This window comes from Musca autumnalis, unplaced genomic scaffold (genome assembly GCF_047663935.1).
Source record: "Musca autumnalis isolate F117 unplaced genomic scaffold, ASM4766393v1 scaffold_4, whole genome shotgun sequence".
In the NCBI taxonomy this organism is placed as follows: domain Eukaryota; kingdom Metazoa; phylum Arthropoda; class Insecta; order Diptera; family Muscidae; genus Musca; species Musca autumnalis.
The window spans coordinates 3,264,009-3,277,510 of NW_027411977.1; the positions used below are offsets into that span (position 1 = coordinate 3,264,009).

The window sequence follows — 13,502 nt, forward strand, 5'->3', positions numbered from 1 at the left end:
TCAGAAAGTATTTGAATATTTGTAAAAAATCTCGAGATTTTTGTTTTCAAAAATATTTTCGACTTATTATCTCTTTTAATTGTGAACATATTTTTGAACACTTTTACAAAAACTTTTTATTTTCTTAAATTGTGAAAATATTTTTGTAAAAAATCGCGAATATTTTTTAAAAAACTTTTTATCTTCTTAAATTGTGAAAATATTTTTTGTAAAACATCGTGCGATTTTTTACAAAAATCTTTTCGCCTGCGGCTCTTTTCGTTTTTCAGAAAGTATTTGAATATTTTTACAATAACTTTTTATCTTCTTAAATTGTGAAAATATTTTTTGTAAAACATCGTGCGATTTTTTCCAGAAAGTATTTGTGAATTTTAACAAAAACTTTTTATTTTCCTGTAGGCAGCATTTTTCGTTTAAAATAGGTTTGAAGACAAATTTTGAATATAGTTCGATTTGAGATGGCTACTACTTATTTTGTACTTAATTTTCTTAAAAATTTTAAATCAATTATACATTTTTTATGAAATGAAAAATGCATTTGAACATAGAGTTAATTTTTAATTTTTTTCTTATACATTTAAAATAAAAATTGTATTTAAATAAAAATCACTTAAATTTTAAAAACGGACATAACTCCCATTGGGACTTATGTCCGCTAAGGGGGGTCGGACATAGCTCCCAAAAAATTTGGGAGTTATGTCCGCAAACCAAGGCTGACATAACTCCCAAAATCGTTTTGGGAGTTATGTCCGTTGGGAGTTATGTCACGGCACCGTGAAATTACCTCTCTACATTGCCTGCGTGGGTAGATAAGTTCTTAAAAATCCCACAAAAATCAATGCAGATCGACCCATTCGTTTTCGAGCTATCGTTGGCATCGCAAAACGCTTTTACAAAAAAAGGTTTTGCAGGTAGCCATTTACCACAAAACTATGCGACATTTTACAACAACAGAAGTAGTTTAAGATTGAAAAAAAGATCTATTTAAAAAAAAAAAAGTTAAAAAGTTTTAAGTTCGGCCGGACTTTTTATACTCTCCACCATAAAATACTCTGAGCTAATATGGAATTATTAGTTTTCTTTCTGTTGCGAAAGTACCTATGCACACGATTTTAGCTGGAGAAGTCACTTGACCACTAGAAACCCTAAGTGCCAATTATAGCCAATTCGGCCGGAACATGTAGCTAAAAACTTCAAAATACCGGAAATAGGACGGTACCGCTATATGGGGGCTGTAATAACCCGTGGACCTATGACCATAACTTATGGTGGAGAAATTTCTTGATGACTAAAAACCCTAAATGCCAAAGTATAGCTATTTCGACCAGATCATGTACATAAAAACGTCAAAATATCGGAAATCGGGCGGTACCGCTATATGGGGGGCTATAAGAAAACGTGGAGAAGTTTCTTGCTCACTGGGAACCCTAAATGTCAAATTATATCTAATTCAGACTGAAAATGTGGCTAAAAACGTTAAAATATCTGAAATCGGACGGTACCGTTATATGGGGGCTATACCAAACCGTGGACCGATATAGCCCATCTTCGAACTTGATTTAAGTTCAGGCCAAAAACACATGCGTACGAAATTTCAGCCCTGTAGCGCAACTCATTCCGAAGATAGCGTGATTACAACAGACGGACGGACGGACAGGGCTACATCGACTTCGAATTTTACGCTGATCAAGAATATATATACTTTATACGGTCGCAAATGATTATTTCGATGAGTTACAAACGGAATGACAAACTTAATATACCCTCCATATTATGGTGGAGGGTATAACAATATAATAGAAAATGAGTTGTTTTGGTCTGCACAACTAGGGATAACCCTGTAATTTACAGCAACTTGTTTCGTCAGTGCATATCCGATCAGTTGGATAGATGCATCTAGCTTGGTAATTGTGCCATGACAATCCATGTTTGTACTACAGAAAATATTTGTAGTCTCTATTACAAGGCTATATCTTTATTCTCCATACGTCCACGATAATGACTCGGAGGTTCTAATAAGTAGTAACAAGTAGTGTTCTTGTAATATATAAATGATTATATTATGGTGGTTGGCTCTGTCAGTGGATTAATTAGGCCCACTGTATCTGATACCTACCCTACAAACGACTAAAAAAATGACGCTGGAAAGCTCCAAAACCTCTTTTGCCAAACCGGAAAATGATATTTCTTTTTAAAATTTGGTCCCTGACTATATGACATTAGGTCCATCACTGATGTTGGTGCAAATAAAAATGATACTGTATTCTTACTTTTTAAACTTTAAACAGAATGGAAAGGCCTAACCAAAATCAAAAGCAATCAATCACACATATATAAATAGGTCTAACAAAATGTTATGTTAAACTTAGACAACAGATCAACAAAAAATATATGCTCATGTCTATAAGAACAAGCACACTAGAAAGTATATTGGGTGATGGGTGTGTGTGTGTCTGACCCCTGGCATATCTCTGTCTATACCAGCTAATAAACAATACAAACAATCCAAATAAAACAATTTTCCATAAACAATGAAGTGAACTGTAAATAAACTATGTATGTGGGTAAATGGAAACGGAAGTTATAATAGTTCCGGTAGTTGAAGCAAATGCGTGGATTTTCACCAAGAACACAGACACAAACTCACGAATTTTTACGGTACACTCAAAGAAATAAGTAATTGGTTGATGATGTATTGTTATTAACAAAATGGGCGCGTAATTGTTTATTTAAATTAACTTGAAGAGGAGACAATAGACAAACGCAAACATATATAGGTATAGGTATACAACTACATATGTAGAAAAATGGAATTCCGTATGAGTTTCAATGAAAGTTAAAAAAAATACTTTCGATGAAGGGTTATTTTTTATTGATATGTATGTATATAATAATATTTAAAATTTCCATTTTTAATTTGTATTGACCTACAAAAATAACAATAATGACTTAATGTGTGTGCGACACGCACGCATGCAAAGTGACAATATCCTAAACATTAAATCAAGTCACTCATAATGACCATCAAATTAATTATTAATCGACAAAATTATTAAAAAACTCTCATAGGCATTTTCTTCTGTCAAAAAAAAGCGTTTTATAGTAGCACTCTGTCCGAATGTAGCACTGATGATTATTGTTCATTTCTATAACAAAGAACACAAAACACATTGTTCCACAACATCCCATACGGGACAAGAGAGACTTCTCTCATATCAATGAGTGCACCCCGATTCATATTTAGCTCAATGATATGGGACCTACTGTTTATCGCCGAGTCCGAATTGCGTGTCTTAAGACACCACTTGTGGAGAAGTTTTTCAAGGCTGAAATACTCAGGAAATGTCGCCAACATTACTGAGGGGTATTTTGCCACCGTTGAAAAATGTTTAATGTTGCCTGGCCGGGGAATCGAACCCCCGGCCTTTTGCGTGCAAGGCGGGCGTGCATACCATTGCATCACGGTGGCACCTCTATAACAAAGGCTCAAGCTAAAATTAGGATAAAATGAATAGCATTTCCTTATTTGAATGGTGCGACGAAAGAGTTACTTAAAAGCTAACAACTAGTATTGTTGATGCTGGTCAATCATGTCCATGAACGGGATGGAAATGGTTCGAAACAATGTTGTTGGTTGTATTGATATTCTGTGTAAAAAATACGTTCTGGCCAGGATCATTGAACAAGGAAATAAGGAAAACAGAAAGCAAATACGATTTTAAAATCTATCAAATATATTAGAATTTGACGAAAGGATAGGAACAACTACTAAAAAATATCAGTCAGCTTTGCCGACAGAGATATACGATCAGCCTGTGTGAATTTAAGTTTTTGTATATCGATAAATCGAATACCGGCTACACAACCAACATTTTTTAACCAAAAATTATGTGTTTAGGGAGTTTTATGACCGTTTTGAAACTTATGAACTTACCGACACAAATATGGATTTAGTTTAAAGCGGAGGAGGTACCTGAAGGAATGATCGGACATAGTTAATTTTGGAAGTGGATCTTATTTTGAGAGTTATTTCTTTCCGTAGATAGCCAGTTATTTCAGTTGGACACCGTATAACGTAGAGCTTTTTCGGATGTTATATTGATGTAAAGAGGATCCAAAGGATAATCGAACAGACCTTATTCTGCGCCTGTACAAAAATGTTGAACTTTTGTGAGGGAGGTACCGTTAGGATTGGACGATTTTGGTCCATTTTCGAACTTGAACTATGTTTGGACAAAATATTATGAAATCTAAAGTTTGAACAGTTTCGGTTGCTCCGTTCATAATTTTTGCGAAAATTTGTTTACTTTTGTGTGGGATTTACCACCGGAAGGAGTGGACCGATAGGCACCATATTATAAATTTTTCTAATATTCACAGAAATATTACGATATGTAGACCTTAGGCCAACGCAGTATCCGTTTCGAAAGTTGTCTTGCGCACCAGCCACTACACATGGTGGATGTAGGGTTTTTTATAGCTTTCGGGCTATTTTCTCAAAATGTGTGGACTTATCCCTAAAAAGCTTGTACCATCGTAAAAGGGGATGTGAGAACAAGCTGCTGCAAAAAATCAAAAAGATTCATGAGTAGGTCTCAATCTGTACTTTTCCGGAATTTTTGATATTTGATGTGGGAAGTACCCGAAGGAGTAAACCGATGTAGTCTATATTCGAACCTAAACTATCGCGCGTATATTTTTTTGAAAACTTCTTAACTTTTGTGTGGGACTTTAGGCCAAGTTGCCTTGCACACCAGCCACTACACATTGTGATCGCAGGGCCTTTTTCAGTATGTACCAAATTAGTTACTCCTTCGGGAGTTAGCTTCTTCAGAAAACGAAAAACTAAATTTTTTTCCGAATGAAACCACTTTTGCTTTTTTTTGGAAAAATCTCACTCACTTAAAGCACTCAAAAAACACTTAAAAATAATAAAAATATTGTTTTATTAACAACTTCACATTTAGTTTCATATTTTTTTTATCATTTTATTTAAAAATTCGCAAATTTTCATTATTTCTCAATTATTGGCGTTTTTATTTGGGATGACGACTTTTATTTTTCTTTTCAAAATAGTCAGGCTTAATCCCATAGTCGTTGTTTTAATTAGTGGGGGAAATTGGCGATGTTTACCAAGGGGTAAGACAGAGAAGGCTATAGTTTCAGATCTCGCCACAGATCTTCATCAGTTACCTTGTTTCTTGTTTTTCAAATAGATAAGTGTCTTTGGCACTACCTAAACTCGAGCAATTTCACTTGCAAACAAAACCAAATATTTCCCACTGCTATGCGTTCGTTGATTTGTTGGTATTGCTTAATACAGCAATAAACCAACACTTTCTCGACGGTGCCAGGTCTCACAATTAGGAGGGTAGGCGTTTTTTATTTGGGATAACAACTTTAATTGACACTTGGGTATACAAAGTTTCTTGTTGAAAAAAACAAGAAACAAGGGAACTGATGAAGGTCTGTGGCGAGATCTGAAACTATAGTCGTCCCTGCCTTACCCCTTGGTAAACATCGCTAATTTTTCCCACTAATAAATTAAAGTTGTTTTAATAAAATATTAAAACAACAACTATGGGATTAATCCTGACTATTTTGAAAAGCAAGATAGAAGTCGTCATCCAAAATAAAAAACGCCAACCCTCCTAATTGTGAGACCGGGCACCGTCGAGAAAGTGTTGATTTATTGCTGTATTGAGCAATACCAACAAATTAGTTATTTGTTTTTTTCCTTGAGACTCAACGAACGCATATCAGTGGGAAAGATTTGGTTTTGTTCGCAAGTGAAGTTGTTCGTTGTTCTTGATCAGAGTGTTTCTTTGGACATTTATCTATTTGAACGAGCAATTGACACTTGGGTATAAAAAGTTTCTTGTTCAAAAACAAGAAACAAGGGAACTGATGAAAATCTTTGGCAAGATCTGAAACTATAGTCTTCCCTAAGCCAGACTATTTTGAAAAGCAAAATAAAAATAATGTTATTTAACCATATCGTAGAATTATATTATGTTAAATTCAAAAGCCATTTACTGATGAATGATAACAATGAAATGTCCTATCTTGTTATATTTATGTATTTGGCCTCGATTACAGAAACAATAGAAATATTGAAATTTGTTTTAATTCGCTTGATTCCTCTAATGTTGCCATATTTATACTAAATAATACGATTTTCGAAATTCACCAAATCGATTGAAATCTGAAGAAGCTATAACAGTCGACATGAAATTACTGAATTGATAGCATTCCGATCAGAATCTGTGACATGCCTCTGGAATTTAATCACTTTTAGTAACGTAATCGGAACCTATTAAAACTAAAGCGGTCTAATACTGGTCACTTTTTGTTAAAATGCCCTCGAACCAAATTACAATTAAAAAATAAAAATACAGCGCTCGACATATTAATGGAAACTTTTTCAGAAAACTAAATATAATCATTTTTGACGAAGTTCATTTATTCCTTAGTCGAATATTCGTGCATATTTTTGCATAAAATAAAAGTTCAATGCGAAGTAGTAATAATTTAAACAAATACTTATGCTATATTTAGCAATACACACCCAAAACGGCTTCTGCGAAATATCCATTATTTCAAAAGCCTTGGCAAAACAATGGAAACTTCCATAAGTCTTCTCATGTAAGGTTATTTTGCCAACTTTTTTTTTTGCATTACACTGTGAACACAAGTTTTGGGGCAGAGATAATTCCTTTTGGAGATGAAAGCCCTTGGTGAGTATATTAAGAACCCCGAAGGACAGATCCGCAGTGAGTCGAACTTCCGCGTTATGGCGTGATGAACTTTTGTTAGAGACCCAGTAAGCCGTCAGAAATTAGCGTTATATCTTTGTTCACTGTTGCTTTAGCTTATTGTTGAGTTGACACGCCTTCAGTCGAATCGAATGAGGATTATTTTCGTAGAGCACTTCGTCCTTCTAACTCGCTTCCTTCAATGTCTTTTTCGTCCTTTATTTTAAGGGCCGCTATAAAAGTACCACAAGATGACGTTTTTCAGCTTCGAAATTTTCTGCAAAAATGTCGCTGAGAAAATTTTAGCTACGACTCTCATTGACAACTCATCGACTTTGTTATTTGTTATAACTTTATCCAATATCATTTTAAAGGACACTAGACAATGTGGGTTTCTTGAAAAACTCCGTTCATATGCCCTTTGTTACTCCTTGTCATGAAAAGATCACGTATAGGAGAGGGAATGGGCCATTCAACTCTGATTATATACTGTATTAATAATGAAATAAATTTGGTAAAATAACCTTTAATCATAACTACTTGAGAAGACTTGTGGAAGTTTCCATTGTTTTGCCACGGCTTTTGAAGTAATGGATATTTTGGAGAAGCAGTTTTAGACATGTATTGCTGAATATAGCATAAGTATTTGTTTAAATTATTACTATTTCGCATTGAACTTTTATTCTATACAAAAAAAAAAAAAGATTCACGAATATTTGACTATGGAATAAACGAACGAGCACTGTATACAAAATTGGTTATTCTACTGTGGGACCCTTACAATTCATGCAATTTGATGGTTACTATACTCGAATCGATCATAACATGATGGTCTATTACAAATGTGACATTTTTTTTTCTTTTTTTTTAACTGTATCACGGTGTACAAATGTATTTAAAATATGTTATATCTTATATATTCCAAATTAAAATAATAAATAAATATTCAAAATTATCTAAAAATAAGAAATGTTATTAAACACAACTCGTCTATATCATTGTTTACAGTTTCTTATCGCACGTTGTCAAGTTAAACTTTTTTGCAACGTTTCGTTCCACGTCTTGTTTGTGTATATCGACAGACACTGTTTGACTAAACACTATGACAAAAAGAGTAAAGTGCAAATATTATGACAACTTTGATAATTTCGCAAGTACTCCGACGTCAGAATTTCGTTTAATCTGTGGCAGACTTTTAAGACATATGACTTGGGTGTTTTTATTTTTGTTTTTATTTTAATTAGCTCTCGATATTCAATCGATTGTCAGCCATATTGAAGATTATAATGTATGTATATAGAACAAGAAACAGTATTACGGAAAAGAGTTTTGTTTTTTTTTTTTTTAGAAAAAAATATAATATTTTACCTAAATTCATTTGATATTTTCCTGTATCACGGTGTGGAAGTCTGTGTAGTGTACCTAAAATAGAAGTGGAATAGAAGATATGTCATCAAAAAGGATTTAGGATTTTGATTTTGTTTCTTAATATAATAATAAGTATGTTCATATATAGGGAAAATTTTGTAAAATAAAATAATAAAAAAATATATGAGAAAATATACAAACAATAGATGGGAAAATAATTGAACAAAGGCCCTTGTTTTTGAAATGGGAATTATGAAAATGGAATGTAAATGATGTGTATAGGAAATTTAAGGCTTTGAATGTTTTTCTACATTTCCATCATAATGTTTTATCACCCAACCTTAAAGAGTCATTGTTCCACTTTTTCTTGTCAACATGATTGTTGTTTTTTGTTATTTTCTTTTGTTTCCATGAATGGAGTTCCTTGGTAGGGTTAAATCATTTCCCCCATCCATCCAATTTCATATCTTATAACGGATGCAAACGACAGCAGTAGGAGCCGCAACAGAAGAATATGCTGTATATGACATGTATATCAACTTGAAATCGTGAGATCCTAAACGATTAGATGTACAAGTGCAAATGATTTAGGAATAAGTCTTCCCCTCTTTAAAAGAGGTCACCCACCAGCAAGCATTCTTGTTATTGTATAATCTTAAAATGTTTGGGCCGCAAATGAATGAGGAATGGAAGACGTACGTATCCATTGAATGTGGGAGAGTGTATTTGATAGACTGAATGATGCCACACCATACAACATCTTTTTAGAGAAAATCTTAAATGTAAACAATAACAAAGTAATTATGTACATATATACATACATGGTTTACTAAACATTCCGATCATTAACCTTATTTTCAATATCTTAAACGGCGTTTGCATTAGACCTGTTAGCCGGGATAAGTGCAAACGGGGTATAATATGTTACTGTTTTACAACTACGTGTTGTATGTTTTGTGACTTTTTCGGTAAATATTACGAATTTTGGGTACATTTTTATATGCAGCTGATTAATGAAAACGGGACGCGTAAACAGTGATTGTGTTTTTTGAAAATTACGAAGATTTTACTGCTTTTAAAAAGCCTAAAATACAGCATAATGCATAACTATTGCAAAGAGTTGATGGGTAGTGTTTGGAAATTGTGTGTGATTTTGACGATTTCGCGTTTTATTTGCATTGTAAAATTAGTAATATTCGATAGATCTACAATTTAATTATTTCCCAAAATTTAAAGCCCTTATGGTTTAAAAAATTGTCTACTAATCTTTGGAGAACGAATGCTTTAAATTATTCAGAAATACATATATTTATTATCTGACAAAATTTAAGAAACAAGATCACATTTAAACGTTAGTATCAATATGAAATTTGGAAGTTTCGCCCGAAATATACAGATATGGCCAAAATAATAAGTACAAACATAAGTATGCATATTTTTCGTTCAATTCCGAAAATGTATTCACTGTAAGACAATGATCAGTTTAAATTTAAGTTTTGCAACATAAATGACACTTAAAAAATAAATTTTGCGTAGATCTTCAAGATAAACAAACTTCTAAATGCGATATTAAGAAAAAAGTCATAAAAATTGATGGACAAAATAATAAGTACATTTTGGAAATCATTAATTAATATTAGTATATTCAATTGTTTTAGGATAGATTGTAATTTAGGATGTTTATATTATTAATATTTGTTGCTTCCACCTTTTTTTTTACCTAGTTTTTGTATTCTTTTTGGCATATTGCTTAGAAGTTTGCTGTAATTTTCAAAAGTTATTTAATACCAAACTTTTTGAATAAAATTCTGAATTTGATGTTTATTTTGGAACGATTGTGTACCAATGCGCTATTTTAGTGTCCGCAATGGTTTACTATTGCATTCATATCCGATTATTGCATAGGCGAGTCAAGTTACATCATGATATTGTCCTGGAACTCATCCTTGACATATAGGGATGCATTTTTTGGACCGTAGTTCTGTTGAAAAATCCATATTAAAAACAAATTTTCTTCTGTTTGTAGCAACAATGTGTTGACCAATATGTTTTTGTATTGGAAATGGGTCCCAGCATCTGTAATGTGATATATTGGATAAAGACCATACCAGGAAAAAATCAGTCTCACACCATTAGGTGGCTACCTCCGTGTTTAATTGGATTTTTGTAACTATTGTATGAAATTCCTCTCCCTTGAGATTGAAATTCATCTTGCCGTAATTGTTACCGAATAAACTTATTTTATTCATATTTATTTCAATGCTCTAGAGAAAATTTCGCCAATTTTGTCCATGTAAGTTTTTCCCGACCGACCCATATCATTGTTAGCTAAGGAAGACCTCGTCAACAAAATTTTTTTCCGTAACATTTGAACGCCTTTTGTTAATTATTCTGGTAATTTGGTAGCCCCTAGTATTCTCCGAGCTATTCGGGTGAATATAACATTACCTATGCCAACAGTACTTACCCAAGATGAGTTTAATAGGTCTCTAAAGCGAGAGCAACAATGGGTCTATCGACTGTTTATTGTTGCCTTTTTAGGCCTACACCGTGTTTTTCAGTTTCATTTTGGTTTCAATGTATTTTAGAAACAACCCACCGGCTTTTCCAGGGATTTGGCTATTATCGACAATTTTTCCCTCATTTCTTAATTTTTACGCCAATCTCCCCTCTCCAGTGTAATAGTGCTCATTTCGTCCCATCCACTAATTAATTTTTATTTTATTTTTGTCTAATATTATTAGCACAGCTAAATTACTAACCAACCTTTATTAAAATTTACTCGGTTATTGGTAAATAATAAAAAAATCCAAAATGTACTTATTTTTTTGGCCAACAAAATTTTGAACTTTTAGAAAAAAGTGGCACAAAAACTAAATATTAACAATTTTTTGCGTTTTTATGCTTGTTGCATCATTTATTACGAATATAAGTTTCGAAATGTAAAGCAGTTCACATCGTTTTTGAGAAAAAACTGATTGTGGAGCACACAATCAAACATAAACTATGATGTACTTATTATTTTGGCCATATGTGTATTTAGAATGAAGTTTATCCAATTTATACACATATGACACCTTTTCACTCAAAATTTCTTATTTTTCAGTAGAGACAAAAACTGTTACATACATTACCAGTAACTCTGAAGACATGAAGATTGGAATAACGGTAATCTTTGACGAAAGAGTAGACAAAATAATGCGAGATTTTTACTGTGGGTAGAGTTCATATATGATAGTTTTGTAATAAAAAGTGACAAAAATCAAAATATTGAGTTACTACCCATTTGGTGATCAGTAGTGCGATTCTCTAACACATTTTTTGAGTTACCGAAAAAATCGGTAAAATTAAAACGCAAAATTATGCACGAAAAATTCAAATAATAGTTGACAACACTCTTGCATTCGTTAAAATTTTACGACTTTGTTTATTTAATGAAATAAATGTCTTATTAGGTGCATAACTAACAGCGAAACCGGTCACATAATTTGGTGGTTGTGTGGGTTCGAATCTTCGGCATTCCTTATTCACTAGGAAAAAATTTTAGTCATTCAGCTAAACTAATACGAGAAATTAATAAAAATTAATATTAAATAATCATCGCCCTAACAGCCGAAATTTTTAAATAAATAAATCAGCTTGAGCCGTATGAAAAATGTTATCACGACGTGTTAGCGTTCAAAGCCAAACTCATAACTTCTGAAGGCTGCGATAAAAAGCGTTTGTCGTGGAAGCAATCCAGGTTCATCACTACAAAAAACACATTGCGTTTAAAACATCAAAGTTTGATGGCAAGCATAGCCTGAGGCTAACAACTAATAGTTTCTTAATTACAATATTGCAGTTACAGTATTACAATAACTTCGGTATAAGTATGAGTTTCGAAGCATTGTCAGAGAAGCCATTCCACAGCCAATATGTCTGATGAGCTGCGTAACTAACAACGAAACCGATCACATAATTTGGTGCTTGTGTGGGATCGAATCTCTGGCTTTCCTTTTTCACTTGCAAAATGTCTTCGATCATTCAGCTCAACTCCAACGAGACTTTTCTTAAAATATGTTCAATTATACAATGCATCCGTGTATTCGATATTTTGTAATAAATATTACAAAATGTTATTGAGTTACTGAAAGTAAAAATTTCATTTTGACAATTGTATAGTTGAAACGCTTCTAAACATTACTGAGGAAATTTGTTCAGTAACATTTAGTAATTTAATTCACAATAAACATTATTTTCGCAGTAATATACAATTTGAGTAGGTATTGTACTGATTGTTTGCTCTCCAAACGTCTGGATTTGTGATTGTATCTCATGCGAATACACTGTGCAACACTGAAAATGCAAACAACTTCTAGTGGGCATTTTCTGAAAGTACATATTGAGACTACAAAACCCCTAGTTAGGATTTGTGTTTTTCGATCGGGTTTGGATTTTATGGCCTCATCTTATCGGGCTAAAACGACCCTTTTTCCATTGATCCAGGCTTTATCTCCGAAACTAATAAGAATTTTGTTTTGCGGTCTTCAGCAATATTGTTGTCCTAAAGTAGTATAACTTAAGCGTCAAATAGACGAACTAGGAAAAACCGCACCTAGCGCATCAAAGTTGATAAAATATATGAAAGTTTACATAATTTCTGAAATTATTTCCAGTTACAGCCAAACTATTGAGAGTTGAACCAAGTAACCTTTCGCAAAAATTTGCCACATAATGTGCTCAGCAATTCTGTAGAACATTCTGAAACTGTAAAATACTTATTTCATGTTGTTCAGGCGGTATTTCATATCATAATTTCTACTAAACAAATTTCAAACGACGTTCACACAGGCTGTTTATTCTCGTATTTGAAATTTCAATGTATTGTTGATATATTTATCAAATTGTCGTTGAATAATATGCTAGAAACAACGCGATAGAGGCATTTTACAACAATGATATGTTCTGTATTACATTCCAGCGAATATTTTTCACAAAGATAACATTAAGAAAAATTTAACCGTTTTAGAGATATAATATTAAAAAATTTGAGGCAATAAATAAAGTTATTCATGTTCATTCATTAGTTTTCCAAATACTTTCTTCTTCTTCTAGTCTACAAGTTTGCTGCGGATGTCATGCAAAAATTCGCATTGGTTTCAAAGATATAGCCCCGATTTGCTTAAAAAAGTCAATAATTAACCATGTTTAGATAGGACCATAAAATCCTAACCCGATCTAGCAAAACAAAACCTAAAGACGGTTTTTACCTATTGGGTTTGTACTTTCATAAAGACAGCATTAAAAGTTGTTTGCACAAAATTACCTTGAAAATGTTGCACAGAGATATACTTTAAATAAGACAGCCTTTGTCACCATGTTGTTACTAATATTTTC

General features: G+C 32.8%; 1 protein-coding gene across 8 annotated transcripts in view; it reads right to left on the minus strand.

The window, feature by feature from the left end:
* The window catches only part of Abl (tyrosine-protein kinase Abl), a 111,279-nt gene that overhangs the window by 14,210 nt on the left and 83,567 nt on the right, over positions 1-13,502 (minus strand). For 5 of the 8 annotated variants that reach the window (XM_073987222.1, XM_073987218.1, XM_073987221.1 and 2 more), the window contains one exon: positions 8,124-8,177. The exons of the other annotated variants lie outside the window; for them this stretch is intronic. In XM_073987222.1, the coding sequence (XP_073843323.1) occupies positions 8,124-8,177 (54 nt within the window). The remainder of the gene's footprint in view (positions 1-8,123; positions 8,178-13,502) is intronic. 8 annotated transcript variants of the gene reach the window in all.